Below are 13,632 nucleotides of genomic sequence, written 5' to 3' on the forward strand. Positions count from 1 at the left end.
AGGGGATGATTCTGAAGCCAGCAGCCCTGAGGTCTGGGACTTCTTCCTTTGGGGAATCGAGAAATAAGGATTATATAAGGTGTCTTAGTAATGCTGGCAACAAGAATTATTTCTGGACTTGAGCCAGAGCGGCTCCTGCCGTGAGCCTCAAGAATTAGCGAGCCCTTACATTTTGCTACTAGAGCATGTGACCTCAAATGTGCTTACAGCAATGGCACTCTTTGGATCAATTCAAAGATTACATACTGTTGGTTTTTATTTTTGGATCTGCCCAAAGATGGGCCACTTGATAAAGCATTTAAAATTTGACCTAAATCCACTCTGAGATACATGACTGGTTAACCCACGAATGCTGTCAAAGCCATTAGACAGTTTAGACAAGTTACAAGCTGCACTGGAAGAGTTAAAGTGAAATGATATTCAAAGAGCAAATCATGGACTTTGTCAGAAAATAAAGTTAATTTTGATTTGAGCTGTCCACAGTTATTAATATAAGAAAAAACTTACCAAAAAATCCAAAAGGATTAAAAATATCTAATAAAGCTTTAGAAAAAAATGGTTTCCCAAAAGAAACTGCATGTGAAATAAGAACTAAATCAAGAGAATGAAAAGACAAGCCACAGCATGAGAGAAAGTATTTGCCAAAGGTATATATGACAAAGGACTGTTATCCAAAATGTACAAAGAACTATTAAAACGCAACAGTAATAAGACAAACAACCCAATTAAAGAATGGGCCAAAGACCTTAACAGACACCTCACCAAAGAAGATACACAGATGACAAATAAGCATATGAAAAGATGTTCCACATCCTATGTCATCAGGGAAATGCAAGTTAAAACAGCAATGAGATACCACTGCACACCTATTAGAATGGCCGAAATCCAGAACACTGACACCAGCAAATGCTGGCGAGGACGTAGAGCAGCAGGAACTCTCATTCATGGCTGGTGGGGATGCAAAATGGTGCAGCCACTTTGAAAGACAGTTTGGAAGTTTCTTACCAAAACAAACATACTCTTACCATGTGATCCGGCAATCATGCCCCTTGATATTTACCCAAAGGAGTCGAAAGATTATGTCCCTATAAAAACCTGCACACATGGTTATTACACCTTTATTCATACTCATAATTGCCAAAACTTGGAAGCAATCAACATGTCTTTCAGTAGGTCAATGGATAAATAAACTGTGGTCCATCCAGACAATGGAATATTACTCAGCACTAAAAAGAAATGAGCTATCAAGCCATGAAAAGACATGGAGGGAACGTAGGTGCATGTGACTTAAGTGAAAGAATCCAATGTGAAAAGGCTACATAGTGTATGATTCCAACTCTATGACAGTCTGGAAAAGGCAGAATATTGGAGATACTAAAATGATCAGGGGTTGGGGGGAGGGAGGGATGAAAAGGTTGAGGACACAGGATTTTTAGGGCAGTGAAAATACTCTATATGGTGGTATAATGGTGGATATGTCATTATACATTTATTCAAACCCATAGAATGTGTAATGCTGAGTGAACCCTAATGTAAACTATGGACTTTGATTATGGTGTGCCAGTGTGGGTTCATCAGTTATAACAGATCTTCCACTCTGGCAGGGGATGGTGACAATGGGGAGGCTATGCTTGTGTGTGGGCAGAGGTATATGGGAAATCTCTGCAACTTCCTGTCAATTTTGATGTAAACATAAACTGCTGTAAAAAATAAAGTGCATTTTTTTAAAAAAACCCACTAAAATGACATTCAAATACAACGTTGGAAAGTTAGAACTAGGAAACAGTAACATCTACTGGAGTCTGAAAAAGAGTCGTGCACAAATAATCCCAAAACTAATTTCCATAGAGACTGTTTTCTGACCATTGTGGATCCTCATAGTCTCTATCCGACAGAGATTTAAACAAAGTGAGCAACTCACTGCAGTTTTCCGTTTTCTTTATAAAATCCCAGTGCTGAAAAAAGTGAAAGGTGAAAAACTTTAAAAATACTGGATGGGGCTTCCCTGGTGGTGCAGTGGTTGAGAGTCCGCCTGCCGATGCAGGGGACACGGGTTCGTGCCCCGGTCCGGGAAGATCCCACATGCCATGGAGTGGCTAGGCCCGTGAGCCATGGCCGCTGAGCCTGTGCTCCACAACAGGAGAGGCCCGCGTACCGCAAAAAAAAACAGAACCAAAACCAAAAACAAAACCTGGATGGATCTAGATGTGTTATAACAAATGATGATAACAATGAATTAATGATGACATTTATATGATGAAACGAAAGGAGAATATAATGATGTTTAATATAATGGTAATATAATATGATCTTTTTATATGCACCCTCCTTACAGTGTTTAAACATGATATCAATACTCATGGTTCAATTCTAAATCTAAAACTTTCAGAAATTTATTGACAGTTCCAGTTGCTACTCCCTCAGCAGAGTGAAGTTTCTCCCAGCTGAAATCATTAAAAACTATCTGCAAACTATTAAGACTCAGGAAAGTTTGTCTAACTTGGCACTATTGTCAATACAACACAGTTATGTGAAAATCTTTGTAATTATCAACACGACGATTTTTCTGAAATGAATTCAAGAAAAATAAACTTTATGGAACACACACACAATAATTTATGGATTATGTATGTTTTTTTACTCATCCAAAGATCAGTGGCCCACCAACAGAACACCCAGAGGTACACAATAGTAATTCAGTTATCTTTGATATTCTGCCCATTTTTCATCTATATAAAAACGATAGCATTACAAATAATTTTTAATTTTGCCCTTATGAAAGTGTGGGTGTCAAGATAGGTGGCTATAACATATTTTATGTAATGGTTTGTAAACTTGTTTTATAACGTTTAAATATTTAGACATGCAGATATTTGTCATCCTGCCTGGACCCCACGACGTTAGGGGTGGCCTTGCCAGGGAATATAGCTACCTAGATGTTGTGGCAGGACTTATAAGACCTTGTATAAATGTTGTCTTAAGCGATTAAGCTTTTTAAAAATCATGACACTAAACAAGTATTATACATTGCATATTCAAGTGAAGCCTGAGAAAGGAAATTTGAAAATTGAAAAATAAGGAATTGAATGCAGATTAGAATCTAAAGCAAAGCATTGCTAACAGCAATGAAAGGAGGGGGTAACTCTGGAGGATTAATTCCTTACATACCTCATTTCACTGTTAAGTCCAATCTTATTCATCCGTTTCTCCATTTCTGCCAGTAAAATTAACGTCCAAAGTCTGGCACTTTTATTTTAGTGCTAATGAAATTCCAGAAGCAGGCCTTAGTTTTCTAAGTAAACTCTTAAAAGCGTAACATACATACAGAAAAGTAGATACTTCCTAAGTGTGCGGCAAGATGAATTCTCACAAAGTAAGTACAGCAGTGTAACCAGCACCCAGATGAAGTCTTCCAGGACAAGAGACACTGGAGGTTTCTTCTGGCTCAAGGGAAAGGCTGGCCCTCTGTGGAGTGGTGGAGGGAGGATGCATGGAGAGACCTGAATTTATTGCAATGGACAAAATGCCTTTAACGGTGTATAGCTTTGAAGTAAATATTTAAGAGTATAATACACATACAGAAGCAGGCCTTACAAGTGCAAGTCTTCATAATTGGTACAAGGGTTTGAGGTAGGTGAAGGACGTGGAGCTTCAGATGCAGCCGTCTCTCTGCATCTAAAACTTGTTCTACTACTCTGAGTTAATAAGGGCTGCATGGAGAACAAATCCAAGAGCATTTATCTTGTTTTCCTGTGCAATACAGACTTGGGAGGGTATTCATAACTGTTTCCAACTTGTTCTGGAACATGCCTACCCCATCCCTGGAAACTGATGGGAACAAAGGCGTCTTAAAAGACTCCTTTAGAAATTGTTGCCATGTCCTGTGAAAATGACCTTCTAAATTTTGATTGTCTCGTTACTTTGTTTTCCTGATGTTAACCTAAAACAATAAAACAGCCAGTTTTGTTTTCACCAGCAGTTATGGGTTTATTCGGGAGCAGCAAGGAACTGCAATTTGGGACGCCTAAGTCTGGTAAAGCAAAGGAGAGGGAACTGTTTTTATAGAGAAAGGGAAGTTGGGCGGGGCTTTTATAAACAAACTGTCCATTGGAGGAAACTGGGAGTAGGAAATCTAGTGTGAGTTGTGACACTCTCTTATTGGCTGGGCTGTCGCCAGGCGAGGAGAAAACCTTCCTTCCTCCTGCTGCCTAGTAAGGTAGCATCGCTTCCTGCCGGAGAGGAATGGTACCTCTCTTCCCGTTGGGATCTGTGTTGGCCTGAGTGGTACGTGCATGAGAGCCCCCACTTCTGGCCTCCCGACTCCATTTTAGTGAGGTGTCCCTTTATTAATTTTCACACTGACAATGTTATAATTGGCATCTCTAATATTTCTAAACCATGTAAATACCTGTCATTCCTCTATCATTAGAAGGCCCCTGGCACTCCCCTCTCTCCCAGTATGCGTGGAAACAGCCCTGTGACTCTGCTAGACTTCTCACTGTAGCCACAAGGTGACAGTCTTGTCTCCTTTGAGGGGCCTGCAGCTGCTGTCCCTGGTCATCAATCAGCCCACCCCACCCCCCCACCCCCGCCTTGTTCCTGGATGGCCCACTTGGGCCCTGCCTTTATGACCCTGTCACTCACAGCTCCCAATCATGAGATGCTATGTGGGCCTGGGGGCTTTCTTCCAGGGAAGCGAGGCCAATTAGTGTAACCCTCGGCCTCCCACAGCACCACAGGGGTAGAGACTTCAGCTGATCCTAAATTTGGGAAGAATGTCTGGGTGTATCCAGCCACAGAGCACCCGAGTCTGCCTTGTCTGCCTAGGTCTTTGAAGCCTCTAGGGCGAGGCCTGCCCCATGTCGCCTGCACATCACCTGGGGCTTACACTCCCCCGTTCTGCGTTCCATGGGTGACTGCACCTGACCAGACCCCAGGAAAAAGTAAACATTTGGCCCCCATGCTTACGCCTTCCCAACCTGTTCAAAAGTCAGGTGGTAATGAGAGGTGCTAACCATGAACGTGCACTTCACTTGGAACCGGTGGCCAGAGCCCAGCCAAACCTGAGACGTCCCACCAGGGCAGTTAGAAAACCCAGAACTGACCTTCTGACCCTAACCGTGTGGGTGGTCTTGGGTGAGTCACAAAACCTCTTCATTACCTCAGCTGGCAGAGAAGGCCACCCCCCACCCCAGGTTCTCAGGCCTCCCCTGGGGAGGAAACGATGGAACGCATGCACACGTGCGTGTGTGCATGCCCGTACCTGCCAAGGTGCAGGGTACCATGACCATGCCCGTGCAGCACAGGACTACGGGGCGCCAAGTGAGTAACAAACACCTGGGACACAGCAGCTGCCCACCTGCCTGTTGTCCCCCTTTGCTGGCCCTCGACTTTGAGGGCAGGAGCCATCGGTGTACACACCCCCTCACAGAAATCACTGCAGGTCTCACAGAAGAAATCTCACATTTAATTCTGACCAAGCTTAAAGTGGCGTCTACATAAATGAGCATGTTTCGGAGTGAAAATCCAACAGCTGCTAGCCTATTTTTCTTAAACAATGTTTTCTAAACAATCCACCAGGCCATCAATAACTCAAAGCTCAAATTCTGGATGTACATATTGCTATATACATTATACAGAATATTTACTATCTTTCAGTGTGAACCCACACCCCCACACACCTTCTTGCTGTTTAATAAAAGTCACGTCTCATGGCCAGAAAACGTTATGACACTTTACATCTTTCACTTGCAGTGGCCTTAAGTAGATGGGAAGCTTCAGACCTCTGACCCCCAGGTCCACATCCCTGCATTCCCAGGCACGAGGGCAACTCCTGAGACTCGTCACAAGGCCCTGGCCCAGCTGGCAGTGTGGGCGGCGGAGCTGGGAGGGTGGGGGAGGCCCTGCAGCCGTGTGTGCAAAGGGAACAGCCAGCGGGGCTGAGGCACTGAAGCGCGAGTGCTGGCCTCCCAGCCCCGGGGAGGGGGGCACAGAAGCAGCAGGATTTTCCTGCTGCTTCCGGCAAGGTGGGGTGAGGCTGAGGGGGCCTTTGAGTTCCCTACCCCAGATCTGGGTCTCTAACCTTCTAAACTGCAGCAGGTACCAAAGACACCAGCTTCCCAGCCACAGGGAGATCAACCCAGGACTCGCAGGCTGTCCTCCTCCTCTCTCTGTAGAGGCTGCACTGCACTCTGACACCCTCAAGTTCCGAAGGGGAGGCCAAGACGGCGGATACTTCCAGACGTAGGGGGTGTGCATTGTGAAGGACACGGGGAGAAAGCACAACTGAGCCACTAAACGTTCCTTAATCCCAGAAAGTGAGCATTTGAGAGAAGCCGGCCTGTGGACCTTGAAACGGTCATGGATCACACAACGAGATACACCGTTTTCTTCCCATTAATGTTTCTGGTCTTCAGCCCCAGGTACCGGCTGTCGCTCTTCTCTGGCCGCCCGTACATCATGTTGGCAAAGAACTTGGGTTGGTCTTCCGCCTTGGATTTGAAGGACAGAAAGCCAAATGCAGTTCTTAGTCTGTGACACAGGTAGGTCATTGCTTCCGCTTCTTCTGAGGGCTCCTCATACACGGGCTGCTTCATTTCCCCGTAGGCAGACAAAATCACCGCCTGAAATAAGTTGATCAATATGCAGATCGTCACCAGCAGAAAAGATGAGAGAAACAGGACCCCGAGAACCCGGTTACTGGAAAATTCCGTGTTCTGAAAAGCTGAAACGCAGTAGGAGAGTACTGTCTGTGTGGCGTGAGTCATATCACTGTAGTTCCATTCGTGCTGCCCGAATACCAGGTAACCAAAAGTCACGTAGACAAAGAAATACACGGACACCACTAGCGCCATGTGGCAGATGCCGGGAAGGGCAGTCTGGATGGTCCTCTGTGCGAGACGCACGTTGTAAAAGAACCTGGAATACCTGAGGGACTTCAGGATTGTCAGAAACAACAGGAAACCCAACATCACCCTCATGGCGTGATCTACTTGAGACACTGCATGAAAGGGAATGAAATCCTCAGAGTTCGACAGGTAAAACCGAATTATACTGACAGCCAAGAAGTGTTTCCTGAAAAAGAGCACGATCAACACGGTAAAGATGCATTTTAAAGCAAAGTTGAGCAAATTATATACACTTTTCACGTAGGCGGACCTTTCTTGTGTGATGATGTAGACCTCGTCGACAACGTAGGCAAAAAAGAAAATGAGGATGGCCACGTACAAGTAGATTTCTGCGGAAGTGTTTCTGTTGAAATCGGCAAGCGAGAAGGAGTGCGCAGACAGGCTCGTGTTCACAGCTCCTACCCGAGAGACCTCAAAGATGACTGAGATGCTGCAGAAGAGAGTGGTGTCTGGATTAAAAGTTGTTAGTTCCAAGATCACAGCCCACGTCTTTTCATCCAGCCAATGGCTTCCCTGGAGTTCGCTGAGCCTCCGTGTGGAATTAAACTGCTGCTCTTCCGGAAAAAAATAGAACGCGTACCCTCCTGACCCGTAGGTATGCAACAGCCCATAGGAATAGTACGCCCATCTCTTTTCTCCAGGCTTGTAAGTAAATCCTTTCGTAGTCTTGTCTACAGCCCGCTTACTAACTCTATTCCACAACCCGGAGTAGCTTTTTGTGTCTTCTGGGTCAGTGCCGTATTCGGGGTGACAGTGAATCTCTCTTTTGAGGCTGTCCTGCGTGAAGTGTTTGGCAGGCAGACAGGTTTTCTCTCCAGGTTGCGCCCTCACCTGCCTCATCCGTGGCAGGCCGAGGATTTTAGAGGAGCTTTCAGGGAGAAAGGTGGGACGCAGGTCGTTGTGGAGCAGAGGCAACAGCACGCTGTTCAGCCACCGAAAGATGTCTTCCAGCTTGGTCACCGACGCCAGATCCACAGAGAACTGGTCACGAATAAACCGATTATAGTAAAAGCCATCGGTGTGGCGTAGGAGGGTGACCAGGCTCAGCAGGAGGGCCAGAAACATGAAGTGAGTGAGGATGTAGCTCAGGAACAGGAAAGCTCTTCTCTTAATCCTCTTCTTTCTTTTGAAGATTGTGATGTCGTCTTCAGTGAGGGGCTGGTACATCCTCGAGCTTCGGAGCTGGACGACGTGCTGCTGGCGCCTGTGCATTTCCTCTGGGTTCTGCGTGATGCTCTGCAGCTTGATCTCACTGTAGCGAAAGTTGCCAACCCACAGAAGGTTCTCACAATACTTGGGCTTACTTGTTCTGTAGCCTGACACGACCATAATTTTAGATGGTTGCACCAGAAAAACTGACTGCAAGAAGCAACAAAATGATGCAAACAGCCATTCTATTGACTTTTCGTAGCCGTAAGTCAGTCCATAAAATACAATAAAGAATGAGGATATGCTACAAGTGACAAAAACCAAGAGCCATGCGACATAAACGCAACACCACGGCAGAACAATCCTGGTCTTCTCTTTGAGGGGTGTAGCACCGGGCTGGCGAGGGTGCTCTCCAGGAGGAACACTTTGATTGTCTTCAACGTTTGGGTTATTGGCGTTTTTATTTTTTCTTTGGGTGCGGGAGACCTTGCTTTCTGCTCGCTTGGGCTGGGGCCGTCTTTTAGAAGTGGTCTTGACAGAAGCCTCGGGAAGTCCAGGACTTCTCCTAGTAGGTGGAAGCTTTTCAGGCTCCCGGGAGCGTGCGTTGCCAGTTTCACGAGTGTGCCACTTTGCTAATCGTTCTTGCCAGTGTTCACTTGCTGCTGGTGTCCACGGATGCTTCCGAGGAGCGACCTCCCCTAGGGTCACCTGAGGTCTCCTCTGGGAATAGATGAACAAAGACGTGATCATTAGTTGCACAGGGATGGTAATTAAGACACTTTCCATCCCGATCACCATCGACCTGAGGTACTTCCCCTCTTGTGACTCCGCTTCTTTTTCTTTATTTAGATTAAAGAACATAATATTACACAGAAGGGAGGACAGCAACATGGCTAAGCAACAGGACAGTCTCTGGAGCCTACTGAACCGTGTAGCAATGACACCAGAAAAAACAGAGAACCACATGTGGCTTCTCCCCAGCCTATAACTTAAATCTGTAAGGAAAAAATCCATTCTGTTGAGAGACTTATCTGGGGGGGTTACTTGAAAGGTTCTGTCCAAAGAGGTGTCAATAGAAAGCCATTCCCGGCACATGAACAGCCAGATGTGTCTGCTGAACAGATTCTCCACTTTGATTCTACTTAAGTACCAACTAGGGGACCTGCCCTCGTTGTTGTGCCACACGCGGATGGAACGGATGTCCCCCAAGTCATTTTTCGTCGTTAGGAGGAAAGTGCTGACGCTTCCTCGGTAGAGGGTTGTAAACTGTGGATGGCTTAAACAATGCACATCGCTGCTACTCTCTGTTCCCTGCAGCTGGACAAAGACATTGGCCCTGGTCCCAGACCCACAACGGCTTCCTGTAAAAACAGTGACTAGGTAACATACATTATCATAAGGATCGTTATCGGGTAGAACTACCACTTGCTCCCTAAGACACTTGTCCATTTCATCTCTGTGCAAGGCCCAGAACCCTAGGACTATGTACAAGAGCATAATGAAAAGTACAGTGAAGAGGGTCACAGGGTTTTGGGTAACGCTCTTGAGGACCTCTAATCGCAGATCCACGGGGTTAGGGACCACGATCACCTTGGCCGTCAAATAGTGGGTACGCAGGTGGAGGTTGGCTAGTTTCATTGCGTCCAGCTGCCGCCTGGCCCGCCCTGGGTTCTTGCAGATACAGTGCACTTTCTGCCAGGTGGTCTTCTCTCCGACAACGCAGGTGTCTTCTCTCCAATCGCTCTGGATCCCATACATGTCCAAGCATTGAGTGCTGAAAACAGAAATTCTCACTAACTTGTCATTGGGCTTTAGGACAAAATGAGGGGCCTGCAGAACCACAGCGACGGTAGGCTCAGAGGAGCTGGTTCGCTGAGCTATGACCCGCAACAGGGATGGGGGAAGGCAAACCACGCGGGCCTCCGTCACTGTACAGTCAGGGTCAAACAGGTCACTGTCTTGGGCAACTGGGGGGAAGCGATGGGGCACGAGGTAGGTGGCGATCAAAGCGGTGGGTGTGATCTGACGGCCAGCATACACCAACACCGTGAACAACACGGCCACTTCCGTCACAATGTGGATCAGCACCTCCTTCCCTGCTCTGCTGTCCACTTCAAAGCTAAATGCCCCCGTCGTCTTTCTCAATGACTCATTTGCTTTAGGAGACTCCTTGCTGGGGCCCACCGTGAGATTAAAAGTCCCAAAGCTCAAGTTTTTTCTGACGAGGTACACTTCCACTACATCAGGTGTGATCTCAATCACGTCACCGGTGGCCTCGGTTCCTGTCATTCGGAATCCAACCACCTCGGTCAAAATGTTTTCCCCATAATTTAGCCAAGGGAAAGGGTCATCTGCAAACTCACAAAACATTGTAGAGATTGGAGCGTTGGCAGGCAGACTAGGAACGCTGCTCACGTTCAGGGTTGGATAAAAACAATTTCGACAGTGTTTCTCAGTGCTGAAAAACTTGGTAACATTCCACTTCTCCGTTTTCTTGACATGCATGTTAAAGTTGGACGTCCTCATCGCAGTGGTCTTATCCTCTGGCACTTTTACAGCCAATACAGTCTCTGCTAGAGATTCAACGACATGGAAAGGCTCTTCGACCACTTCATGACGAACCATCAGTTTCAGGATATTAGACAAACTTGTTAATATTCCAGTGCTTACACTTTCTATCTGCTCAGAAGAAATGTGCTTATCCCTCTGGTGACACTCTTGGAGGGCTCGGCTTGCTTGCCAAATCCTCACCGTGGCCAGTTTCTGAGCAAGCGAGGAGAACTCCGAGGTTTTCTGCGTTAATTTAGTAACAGTCATGACCACCTGGCTAATTTCCGCCAAAGTGTTTACAGGAAGAATGAAAGACTGATTGAAAAGGTGTTCTCGGAGTCTAATTTGGTCAGCTTGCAGATGTGAGTCAGTTTTCATGCTATTCAAGACAGAAGCTACAATATACATTAAATAACCTGCAGGTAAAAAATCCCGCTGTTGAAGCAAAGTAGACAGTGATGAATCTGGTCCCACAGTGGAACTGAATAACTCCTGCAGCACAGTCCTTGATGAGTTTATGTCAGTGGGAGCCTGTACAGTGGCGTACAAAGTCACCTGAGAAAAAGCTCCCAGAGAGGTATTATATGCCTGAGCATATATCTTCAAGGCGTAATGATTGGCCAACACACCAACAGGGAGAAAGGAAGGGGGCGCTGTGCAATTCTTCCCCCAATAGAGGATGGACCCAAAGTTATTCTCTTTTAAAGAACTGATTTCACCAAAACCACGCACATCAGGAACTATTATTTTATACGTAGGAACGATGTTCTTATCCTTGAACCTACTACAATGGACAACAAATTTAGTAATGAAGGCAATTCCTTCAGCTGGATCAATTTTGCATTCTGTGGTTTCAGGGACGTGGTGAATAACGAAGGGATGCCTTAAGACCAAGCTCGATCCACCCCAGGTTGCTAGATTGAGAGAAATCCAAAAGTTATCTTCAACGAAACGCCGAAAAGCAAAAGCTTTTACAGACAAATATGCACCGTTCCGCCCTGTTGTTGTTTGCCCCGTCCAATCAAATGGCATCTTCCCACCTGAAGACGACAGAATGGACCATTGATAGACATCACGGCCTGCTTTACAACGTGGGCATTCTAGAGACAAAGAAAATCTCTCTGCTATAATCAAAACTGTATCACAATTTTCAATACATGAAATGTTTGCTACAGGTGCTGGTCCTTGGAGCACATGCACTGTCCTATCAGCAAATGCTGTTCTGTCGTTCTTCTGGACCACCAGTCTGAAAAAATACACACGGCCGCCGTGAAGTGTTTCTGGCAAAAGTGTGAGTATAGGACCGGAGGCCCACGTCCACCTGAGATCAACCTGCTCTGGGAGACAGACTTCCTTGCTCCTCACTGTAATTTCATGTCCATCGTAGTTTCTTGGGTCTGTGGTACAGTACCAAAAAAAATGAAGTCCCTCTAAAGGGTTTCCTGCCTCTGGATCAGAGGACATATTTCCATTCAGAGTCAGTCCATCTGTGAAATTAACTGTGATGTTGGTATCCCCAGGAATAACCGCCTGCAGGGGACTTTTAACAATGATGATATAGATGGAATCTGAGTCTTTCTTCAGAGGTATCGTTGGATCATACGTGACGATGTACACGGAGAAATTAAGCAGATACACCCCCCAAGATAAAGAATGCGCGGAGATACGTATACTTGATGGAGTGTTCTCTGACTTTAAAGGTGGGTTTTGCAAAGGTTTAGTCCAGTCCGGCTTGTCAGATACAGAGGCCACGGAATAGAGTTTCCAATACTGACCAAAGAACCTTTGGTTTGGGCAGTGGGCCTTAACCGTGGCATTGATGGTGACTTCCATCTTCCGGGTCAGCTGCAGGGGAGAATCGTCATTCCTTTCGATCCTCACCAGATCCAACACACAGACCCCCTGACGGGACACCGAGGACTCCAAGGCTTGGGAAGTGTTCGGGTTGACAGCCTCTAAGACGACAGGCGTGGGCCCGTCCGTGGGACACTTGGTTCTGGCCACTAAGCCCGCGTAGGAGCGTGGGCCGCGGGGCAGAGCCGAAAGGGGCGACACCGCCGAGCGGGGCGACACGCGGGCGGCGGCAGCGGCGGCCGTGGGGACCGTGGGCCCGAGCAGCCCGAGGCGGAAGGTCCACTCCAGACGCCCGAGGGAGCGCGGCAGGCGGGCGAGCCAGCGCAGGGAGAGCCGGCCGCCGGGCGCCGACAGCTGCAGGTCCACGTGGGCGGGCGCGGCGGCGGCGGCGGCGGCGGCGCGGCGGGCGCGCAGCAGGACGTGCGTGCGGAGGCAGCGCGGCGCCGGGCCTGTGAGCCGCCCGGTCCGCAGACAGAGGTCGCGGCCGCCGCTCAGGATGACGCCGCTGCCCGGGGCCGCGCGGGGCCGTAGGCTGAAGCGGGCGCGGCCGCCGCCAACGCGGACGCCACCACCGCCGACGCCGCGCACCCCGAGGCCCCGGGCGCCCCTGACCGAGCGCAGCACGGCCGCCTGGGTCCGCGCCGGGACGCGGACCCGGGCCTCGGGCGGGGCGCGGCGGGCCGAGGCGGGCTCCCGGCCGAGTAGGTCGCCGGACGGCGAGCCGGGCACCCTAGGGACGGTGGCGCTGGCCCCGCGAGGAGCCGGGGTCGGCGGGCGGCGGCCAGGGCCACCGCTCAGGCTCAGGCCCAGGCCCAGTAGGAGGAGCACGGGTCCCGGCCGCATGGGAGCGGAAAGTGGGAGGCGCTGCGGAGGCCGCGGACCAACGGCCACGGGGGCGCGGGCCGCGGGGTCACGGGGCGCGGGCGTGGGGGTAAGGGCTGCGGGCGGCTGGCCCGTGCCCACACCTGAGTAGGCCTCGGGTCAGGGTTGTTAGTGGGGTTCCTGTGGCGCAGTCTGCTGACCCTCCAAGGAGACCCCTAGCAGGAGCCCGCCCCCCCCCACACCCGGGAAAACTCATTACAAAGCGGTGGAAAGTGAGAGCTTTCGTCAGTGGGCTCCCTGAGTAGAGGGAGAGGGGGACTGCTCACTGGGTTTCTTACTTAGTTTTCCT

The 13,632-nt window shown here is 48.5% G+C and overlaps 1 protein-coding gene across 1 annotated transcript; it reads right to left on the reverse strand.

Moving 5' to 3' along the window:
• Positions 1–5,519: 5,519 nt before the first annotated feature.
• Positions 5,520–13,304, reverse strand: PKDREJ (polycystin family receptor for egg jelly; the record flags this gene model as incomplete). The annotated part of the gene is made up of 1 exon (XM_082666281.1): positions 5,520–13,304. The coding sequence occupies one exon, from the start codon at positions 13,302–13,304 to the stop codon at positions 6,366–6,368; it is 6,939 nt and encodes a 2,312-aa protein (XP_082522407.1). The 3' UTR covers positions 5,520–6,365.
• Between the last annotated feature and the right edge of the window lie 328 nt (positions 13,305–13,632).

This window comes from Grampus griseus (assembly GCF_964374135.1).
Source record: "Grampus griseus genome assembly, chromosome: 11".
Taxonomy (NCBI): domain Eukaryota; kingdom Metazoa; phylum Chordata; class Mammalia; order Artiodactyla; family Delphinidae; genus Grampus; species Grampus griseus.